We start from the raw sequence: 9,907 nt of genomic DNA, 5'->3' as shown, positions 1-9,907 counted from the left end.
GAGTGCAATGAATATGGGAAAGCCTTCAACTGCAAAGACACACTCAGCACCAGAAAATTCACCATGGAGAAAGGCCTTATATGTGCAGCAGTTGTGGGAGAGCCCATGTCCGTAAGAATGTACTTGTTGAGCACCAGAAAATCCACACTAGAGAGAAGTCTGAGTGTGATGAATGTGGGAAATTGTTTAGCCACAGTGCCTGCATTAAAATACATAAGAGAATTCACAGTGGAACAAGGCCTTATGTGTGCAGTGAATGTGAGAAAGCATACATCAGTAACCCCCACCTTAATCAACACAAGAAAGTTCACACCTCAGTAAAGCCTGTGGATGAAGTGAATGTGGGAAATTCGTTGATGAATCCAGCCTCATTTTACACCAGAGACTTCACACTGGAGCAAGGCCTTATGCATTCAGCAAATGTGGGAGAGCCTACAGAAGACCCTCCCACCTTGCTTAGCACATGAAAGTTCACACTGAAGAAAAGCCTCATGAGTGTAGCAGTTTTGTTGTTCCTTTGCCTGCATTTATTAAGTTCGTTTAGCACCAGAACCTTCACACTGGAGAGAGGCCTTAAGAGAGCGGGGAACGTGCTTCCTCCTTGCTCAACATAGTATGACTCATAAAAGAGAAGAACTCTGAAAGTAGCCTTTGCAATGGAGCCAACAACCAGAAGTTGAACTTCATACATCCAGTATCCACACGGGGGAGATAACTTCAAGGAGCAGGTATGTGGGAAGCTTTCAGGAGCTACTTTACATTTTCTAACCTTCCCAGGACCTTCCCTTGGCCTGAGGTATATCATTGCCATTGTCAGTTGCAGAAACCATCCCACTTCTATCAGCAGCCAGGGGCCACACACTGTGTGTCTCTTACCCCAATGTACTCAGGTGAGGCAGACCACCAGTCTCTCTCCTGTTTCCTGGAGGGAATCATGAGTGATCTGAACCCACTGGGGATCCTCATTCCCTAGCCCCTGGTGGTTTCAGTGTGGACATGACCCAGCTCCTGCCGAAAAGACCTGAGCTAGAATCTGCTGCAATTTTCCAAGGTTTTCGTTTTCCATGGACAGTATTGACTCTGCATGAGCTAGCTGAAATGGATTTCTCCAGCCGCCAAATCACCCAACCTTGGAACTGCCTGCACCACAGTGATTTGACTGGTGCAGTGAAAAAGCGTTACTGTAAAAGGGTTTGTTCTGTTTACCTGGTGGGGTTGATTGAGAAAAGAAATGGGCTTTCAGGAAACAGGGCTCACTGAGCTCATTTCTTCCCTTCACATCTACAAAGGTTTTGATTGCTTTCCACAGTTAGGAACAAAACTAGGACCGTGGGCTGAGCGAAATAGCTAAGCAACACGGTAGGCACTAGCCACATATGATTGTTGAGCACTTGAAATAAGCTAGGGTATGCTATAATCATAAAATGCACACTGGATTTCCAAGACATTGTATGAAAATAAAAAGAGAGAAAGAGTATAAAACATCTTATAATCTTTACATTGACTATATGTTAAAAGCTATTTTGAGTATATTGGGTTAAATAGAATGTTATTAACTTTTTAAAAAAAGAAATAGGATTTGCCAGCATGAAGACAGGAACATCTTTTGTGGGAGCCCCAAACTTTATGTGCCTCAGAGAAAATAGCAGGATGGCAGAGAACAGCTATCAGTCTAATCTGGCCTAATTGGCAATGGTGGCTAATCCCTCCTAAGAAAAACTGTTCAGCCTTGTGGGGTTGATTTTATGACCTAGATGTCAGGATCTCTTATGAGCCCTAAGCTAATGCTGATGAAGGGGTTTGGCATTTAATGGACAAGGTGAAGCAGCTGGAAGTGGATCTAACAGTTTGCTAAAGCCCGGATTGAATGGTGGCCTACATAAAGGAGTTCAAATGACCCAGAATTTCCCTGGGATAATTTTTCTGTATCTCAGAGGTACAACTCCTGTAAATTACATTTCCAAGTTTTCTTGTCCTCTGGCTTCCATGAACATTCAGCCAGTGGGAGGCACTTAAGGACAGGAAAGACAGGAAGTAGAGAGAATCCAGGTTTCTTCTCCTCCCTCTATGCTTCATCTGGCTACTCTGGCAATGTCTGCATCGCCTTTGCTCCAGTAGCACTTGCAGACAGTCCTGCCATGGTTCCAGTACTTACCAAGTTATCCTGGGCCCTGGACACCAATAAGACAACCCTAGCTTTGTCCCTCTAGCCTAGAGCTGGTAATTGCTTCTTGCTGATACTAATTTCTCTGTTGCCCCACCTCCCCCCAATTTTGGGTTCCCAAGAAATCCATCAACTGAGTAGCCAGTTCCCTTAATTAAAATCCTTCTATTTAAATACTTCTTTAAAGTACTGTTTTCTTAAGTCCTATTTTTTCTGGTAATATCCTAACTAGTAACTAACTATGCTGAAAGAATGGGAGGGGGAGGTAAGTGTGTGAATAAGAAATACAGGAGCTAAATATTCTTTAGTCATGGTTTCTGCAGAAAACAGCTTATTCAAAAAGTAGTTGAAGAGAATTTAATGAAATGACTATTCATAGTTAAGGGAAGGATTAAGGAACCCAATAGAAGCAATGATGCACCCAGAGATTAACAATAGTAGGAAGCTATTCCAAGCCTTATAAAAGAAGGCAAGGGAGAGAGCAGGGTTACTGGAACTGGCAAGACCTATAACTGTGGGAAAGGGATCCCCAATAGAAGTTGTGGCCATCAATAGGGGAACACAGCCACTATTAAAGTGTAATCTGGCAGGGAAGGATCATCAGGGAGGGCGAATAGACACCTGACTTTTCTCTGCTTCTGACCTTAGATCTCCTGCCAATACCTGTAATTGGCAAAACGCAAATGCTAAGCATAGCTAAAGGGGGCTCTCGTGATCCAGTCCATAGAAGTCATCCTCCCAGGGCATAGAACAGAGCAGAGAGAGGCAGAGATTGGATCTAGAGGAGCAAATAGAGATTGATCAGTGTACTCAATTTCTGAAATGAAAGTTGAGAGCACTTGCTAAAACTGATAAATCAAGAAATAGCTGTAGGGGCTTCCCTGGTGGCGCAGTGGTTGAGAGTCCGCCTGCCGATGTAGGGGACAAGGGTTCGTGCCCCGGTCCGGGAAGATCCCACGTGCCGCGGAGCGGCTGGGCCCGTGAGCCATGGCCGCTGAGCCTGCACGTCCGGAGCCTGTGCTCCGCGACGGGAGAGGCCACAACAGTGAGAGGCCCGCATACCGCAAAAAAAAAAAAAAAAAAAAAGAAAGAAAGAAATAGCTGTAAAAGTGTATGTCTAGGGAAGAACACACTGTCTACCTTAACTCACACACAATACTTCTGACACCAGATGTGTGAGATTTTTCCCACACAACTCTCCAATACCAGCTGAGTGTCCTGCAATTGAATTCAATTCTTGTACTAACTGGAGTTAGCACAGACCCCACAGGTTAAGGGCTCAGTCCCACAAGACTGCCCCCACCTTCAAATGCCAATTACAAGTAGTAGGTCCCCAGGTTACTGACACTTATGTCTGACTTGGCTACAAATCAGATTCCCACGGCCCCCTTCTTGAGTTTAATAATTTGCTGGAATGGCTCACAGAACCCAGGAAAACAGTTTTACTAACTTTTGCCAGTTTATTACAAAGGATATTTTAAATGATACAAATGCACAGTCAGATGAAGAGATGCCTAGGGCAAGGTCTGGAAGGGTCTCGAGCATAGGGGCTTCTGTCCCTATGGAGTTGGGGTGTGCCACCCTCCCACTATGTAGATGTTGTTCACAAACCTGGAAGCTCCCCAAGCCCCATACTTTTAGAATTTTTATGGAGGCTTCATCATGTAGGTACAATCAATCGTTAACTCAACCTCCAGCCTCTCTCCTCTCCTAGGACAATGGGGGATACAACTGAAAGTTCCAAGCTTCTAATTATGGCTTGGTCTTTCTGGTTACCAGCCCACTCCTGAAGCTATCCAGGAGCCCACCAAGAATTACCTCATTAGAATCAGAACACTCCTATCACCCAGGAAATTCCAAGGGATTCAAGAGCTCTATGTTAGGAACTGGGGTCAAAGACCAAATATTCGAACAAAAGATGCGCCTAGTTCTTGTCACTTAGGAAACTCCACGGGTTTTAGGAACTCTATGCCAGGAAACGGGGGCAGAGACCAATATATATTTTTATATTATTTCACAGTATATTATATATAAAGATAATACAGCTAAAAGACTTGAAAATGATCACTTCTGAGAGTGAAATGCAAGAGTAGGAAAGGAGGATTTTTTTAATAAGCCATAATGAACGATTTGAATATTTTAGCGTGTGTGTGTGTGTGTGTGTGCGTGTGTGTGTATACATATTGTTCTGAGTGTCAGTCTCAGACTATTAATAGCCAGTATTGTGGCTGGACCGGCCCTTGTGGTTCTTATTATGATTGCAAGACACCCTTCAGCAATAACCATCAGGAAACTGAAAAAAAAAGGTTTATTGCTTACAGGTCCTGGAAATTACATGGCATACCTGGGGCCACACAGCAAGGTTGCACGTAGAGAGAGAGAGCAGGGACCTGGGGTTCTGCTTTTATTGGGGTCGAGGGTGGGAGCCCAGGGGTTCACTAGCTCACTCTTTATTGGTAAATTTAAAACATAAGAGTGGGAATTTAAAGCTCAGGAAGAGAAAAAAACAGGTGGACCAGCGGGGAGTGGGGTACAGGTAAGCAACCTGGCTCTTTACTCTTTAGTCATGTGGCTGGCAATGTGTTTATCCGAGATGGCCATCATCGAAGGGAATGTTTCTTTGAAGTGGATGCCTCTGTAAAGCTTGAGTCAGGCACTTGCATTACAAAAAAGAAAAAAAAAACTGTCAGGGCTTCACACTATATTAACACATCTCTCTCTCTCTCTCTCTCTCTCTCTCTCTCTCTCTCTCTCTCTCTCTCTCTCTCTCTCTCTCTGTCTATATATATATATATCTCCTGTTTATGAGTGGTTACATGATTATATATCATTATCAAAGCTAATCAAATTGTATGTTTTAATATGGTAAATTTTGTTATATGTAAATTGTATGTTAATTTTTTTTAATGGAGAGGAAGTAGGTAGGGATCAATATGGTAGAGCCCAATGCTAGTCTTAAAATCCAGACAGATGAGCTTGAACTTGGTATGAACTTGAAAAATATCCATACAAATATTAACACATCTCTCTCTCTCTCTCTCTCTCTCTCTCTCTCTCTCTCTCTCTCTCTCTCTCTCTCTCTCTGTCTATATCATGTAATTTAATTAAAAATAAAGTTCTTAGAACAGAAAAGAGTGAAAACACTTTTGTGTCAGTATATATAGGAAGGATTTAAGTGTCAAGGGCTATTTGAGTATTTTCGTGTGCATATGTGGGTATGTTTACAGACTGAAAAGAGAAAATAGAAAGTTGGAGAGATGGGAAAATTTTTTGAATGATTATTATCAAAAAGCAAGGAGGGACGAGTCGGGGGGCGGGGCCTGTGCCCGCGCAGCTCTCACCGCGGTCCCCTTATTTGGATCTGCGGGAATGTGGGCTGGAGCGGTCCTGCAGCGGTACCAGCCTCCAGCCTGTCTCCTGGACTGCCCCTGACCCAGGCGCCCCGCTGCTCGGTGGCAGGAGGGCCGGCGGAGCGCCATGGCCTGCATCCTGAAGCTGGGCCTCAGATGAAGGTGAAGCGCACCCCAACCTCTACTGCAAGTCCTTCTACACCATCATCTTCCAGTCCTGGCTCTGTTGAAGCTCTGCGTGGGAACACATGAATGTATTGGTCTGAAGTGAATGCTTACTTTTTGTGAATGCATTAATGGACTGCTTGCCCCTCAGGACTGTTTCGGAAGAAAAGGATTAAATGTCATTGAAAGAAACCCATGAAAAAGCAATGACCAAAGGCCATAAAGAAGAAAGTCTGTGATTGCAGTGAGCTTCATAGCAGCGTTCCTCTTCCTGCTGGCTGTGCGCCTTGTGAATGAAGTGAATTTTCCATTGCTACTAAACTGCTTCGGACAACCTGGTGCAAAGTGGATACCATTCTCCTACACATACAGGTGGCCCCTTCGAACTCACTATGGATACATAAATGTGAGGACGCAAGAGCCTTTGCAACTGGACTGTAACCTTTGTGCCATAGTGTCAAACTCAGGTCAGATGGTTGGCCAGAAGGTGGGGAACGAGATAGATCAGTCTTCCTGCATTTGGAGAATGAACAATGCCCCCACCAAGGGCTATGAAGAAGATGTTGGCCGCATGACAATGATTCGAGTTGTATCCCATACCAGCGTTCCTCTTTTGCTGAAAAACCCTGATTATTTTTTCAAGGAAGCAAATGCTACTATTTATGTTATTTGGGGCCCTTTCCGCAATATGAGGAAAGACGGCAATGGCATTGTTTACAACATGTTGAAAAAGACTGTTGACATCTATCCCAATGCCCAGATTTACGTGACCACAGAGAAGCGCATGAGTTACTGTGATGGAGTGTTTAAGAAGGAAACTGGGAAAGACCGAGTCCAGTCTGGCTCTTATCTCAGCACGGGTTGGTTTACCTTCATTCTGGCCATGGATGCCTGTTATGGCATTCACGTCTACGGGATGATAAATGACACCTATTGCAAGCCAAAATGTCCTGAAGCCTCAGAGAAGCTGATACCTTAATGAGAATTCCTGGAAATTATATTTCACTACTAAGACAGAAGGGTATAGAAAAGTCCCCTACCATTACTATGAACAAGGAAGAGACGAATGTGATGAATATTTTCTTCATGAACACGCCCCATATGGGGGGGCATAGGTTTATCACGGAAAAGAAAGTGTTTGCTAAATGGGCCAAGAAACACAGGATAATATTTACACACCCAAACTGGACAGTGTCTTGATGTTGGCTTTTCTGACCTTGCCACACCACTTGACATGATCATGATACTGCAACTGTGATGCTAATGATGCTGATGCTGGTGATGATAAAGACAACAACAATGATGATCAAGTTTCTGTGCATTCTCAGATATGGACGGTGATTCTGCCAGTTATTTGAACTTGGGATTTCGTGGAGGGTAGTTGTGCTCATTACGTTCTTTCTGAAGGTTCAACATTTCATACTGCACTTTATAATCTAACTGGAATTGAAATAAAGGCCAGTAACATGACAGGCATGACCTAAGAAATGGGAAGATTATCCTTCAAAGTAGTTGCCCAGGATTCTTGGACAGTGAGTAACTTCCAAAAGCCCTGGGATTGGGTCTCATGAGGCAAGGTTATTGACTCTTCTGTCTGTTGAACCTGAGCAGCTCCACCATCTTGAAGAATGGTTGATTGTCAAACACTGACCCAGGAAATGCTTTCTGGGTACAAGGGTCTTGCCACAGTAACTAGTTGGCCTGGGGGCAGGAAAGGAATCTCTTCCTGACTTACCATCTTCCTACAGTACCTCCTACAGCTAAAGCCTCAGGCCATTTCCTAATTCACAAGGAAGATATGGACATCCTACCCACCAGGATTACTTGACTATCTCAAACACTTCATTCAAAATGGGCTAACTAGCAAATCTTTTTGAATTTCTACTCTCATCACTCCATTCTTACTACCCCCCAAAATGTAACTAAACATATTACTAGAATGGTCTGTATTAATGTTTAGTTATTTTTGGTTGAGTGCTAAATATTTCAGAAAGCTATTTAACAAGTAAGATACCAACACTGTAGTAACATAGACTGTGAAAACATTCTTAAAACATAACCAAAAGGGTTTACTAACTCTGCTTCAACATCCAACAACACAAAATTTTATGCTTTTTAAAATCATGAAACAGGGAAAGCAAAGCATATTTTTACATCAATTTGTATCCTACCATACTTCATAATATATATTTGTATATTCAAATTTCTATTTTTTAGGCCCAAGATGTGTCTCTCCACACATTTCATTATCATTGCCAAGTGCCAACTGTTAGACATGGAGAGGAAATGATTCCTTGTATTTAATCTGACCAGAGCTTTTGCCTTCTTGGGGTTTATTTTCCCCAAACTGTATCAGTTGCTATACCATAATAACAACAATAATAATGACCATGATGTCCAAAGTGCTTTGTCATGTAGAGTCCTTTCACATATGCTGTCCCATGTGATGCCCTTGACCACCCCATCAGGCTATTGCCTATGCATTCTGACGTATTAGCAGATGATCTCTAATTTGTTAATTGCTACGATATATTCCAGATTGCTCCCCTTGCTAATATTTGTATAGAATAGAGTTTATGTAGACTAGTAACCAATTGATTTCAGTGCCAAATACATTGTATTATATCAGGATTACGCAAAAAGTATCCCAAGAATGACCCTGGCCATAAACTAGGAATCCTGTGAACAAAAGTACTTTTGATTTTTTTTTTCCGTGGCTCTATTTAGGTGGGGAAAAGACGAGGTAGCAGAGATAACAGGAAGAAATAAAAGCAAAGAAATACAGTTTCTCGTCCCCATCTTAAGATTACTTTGTTCTCCATATATTCATTGCTCATTAACTATTAGAGGGTTGATTTGCTTAGAGAGTAGCTGAGAGACCAAAAACATCCTTACCAATGATTCAAAGGACAAAAGCTGGGCTTAACTTACAGCCTGTTTTTGAGGCTGGAAGTGATGATGCATTTCACCTTGGGAGCCCTTTCCAGGTCTCTACCAGTGCTAAGTCCCATGATAGGCTACCTTTAAAATGGTCCATCTTGGGCAAAAGCCTCTTTCCTGCTCTTTTCTGCCATTTTAATACCTCAATATTCACATCCATAAAAATGACCAAGTGCCACTTCCATTGTTGGAACTATTATCATTGTTATTCTTTTGTTGCTTCCTTATGTGATTTTCCCTAACTATAAGCATAATGGAGCACAGATGAACCAAATATCTTACTCTGAAAAATCACTAAGCTCTTCAAGCTCTGCAAGAGCGATCAGGTTATCCAAAGTTTGTTTCCATTATACACCATTTCCTCCTTCAAAGGATAGCTATATTTTTGCATGTAATTGGTGTGATGTATAAATTTTATTTGATTTATGAAAGCACTAAGGATCTGGTATGTCTTCCTAAAAGCTTTTATGTATACTAGCTTTTAACTGAGTTCATGGACAAGAATCATGCATGGGTTTGCAAGTAAATGCATTTACTGGGCACATAATGGAGTCTTGTAAATGAATACTTCATTCTTCATCTCAGTCTTTCTCTCCTTTTCTTTATTTCTTTTCTAGGACAGAAGGGTATAGAAAAGTCCCCTACCATTACTATGAACAAGGAAGAGACGAATGTGATGAATATTTTCTTCATGAACACGCCCCATATGGGGGGGCATAGGTTTATCACGGAAAAGAAAGTGTTTGCTAAATGGGCCAAGAAACACAGGATAATATTTACACACCCAAACTGGACAGTGTCTTGATGTTGGCTTTTCTGACCTTGCCACACCACTTGACATGATCATGATACTGCAACTGTGATGCTAATGATGCTGATGCTGGTGATGATAAAGACAACAACAATGATGATCAAGTTTCTGTGCATTCTCAGATATGGACGGTGATTCTGCCAGTTATTTGAACTTGGGATTTCGTGGAGGGTAGTTGTGCTCATTACGTTCTTTCTGAAGGTTCAACATTTCATACTGCACTTTATAATCTAACTGGAATTGAAATAAAGGCCAGTAACATGACAGGCATGACCTAAGAAATGGGAAGATTATCCTTCAAAGTAGTTGCCCAGGATTCTTGGACAGTGAGTAACTTCCAAAAGCCCTGGGATTGGGTCTCATGAGGCAAGGTTATTGACTCTTCTGTCTGTTGAACCTGAGCAGCTCCACCATCTTGAAGAATGGTTGATTGTCAAACACTGACCCAGGGAATGCTTTCTGGGTACAAGGGTCTTG

General features: G+C 42.3%; 1 protein-coding gene across 3 annotated transcripts; it reads left to right on the top strand.

The window, feature by feature from the left end:
* The first annotated feature begins 5,641 nt into the window (after nt 1-5,641).
* On the top strand, nt 5,642-9,339 carry LOC102993381 (alpha-N-acetylgalactosaminide alpha-2,6-sialyltransferase 3-like). 3 transcript variants are annotated; one of them, XM_055081775.1, is made up of 3 exons: nt 5,642-5,658; nt 5,905-6,618; nt 9,237-9,339. In XM_055081775.1, exons 1-3 carry the CDS (start codon nt 5,642-5,644, stop codon nt 9,337-9,339), a joined length of 834 nt encoding a protein of 277 aa, XP_054937750.1. The 3 variants fall into 3 exon arrangements, with proteins under 3 accessions (XP_054937750.1, XP_054937752.1, XP_054937751.1); XM_055081777.1 differs by having other exon boundaries at nt 5,642-5,663; nt 6,099-6,618; XM_055081776.1 differs by lacking the exon at nt 9,237-9,339 and adding an exon at nt 6,693-6,794 and having other exon boundaries at nt 5,905-6,511.
* The last annotated feature ends 568 nt before the right edge of the window (nt 9,340-9,907 follow it).

This window comes from Physeter macrocephalus, chromosome 21 (assembly GCF_002837175.3).
Source record: "Physeter macrocephalus isolate SW-GA chromosome 21, ASM283717v5, whole genome shotgun sequence".
Lineage (NCBI taxonomy): Eukaryota > Metazoa > Chordata > Mammalia > Artiodactyla > Physeteridae > Physeter > Physeter macrocephalus.
The sequence above is the reverse complement of the archived record's forward strand: the minus strand, read 5'-3'. Positions and strand labels throughout refer to the sequence as shown.

What these genes read in the sequence shown, in the direction of transcription:
- LOC102993381 (XM_055081775.1), top strand. An exon ending in ATAAATGACACCTATTGCAA is followed by an intron (nt 6,619 to 9,236) that starts GCCAAAATGTCC and finishes TTTCTTTTCTAG; the next exon opens with GACAGAAGGGTATAGAAAAG.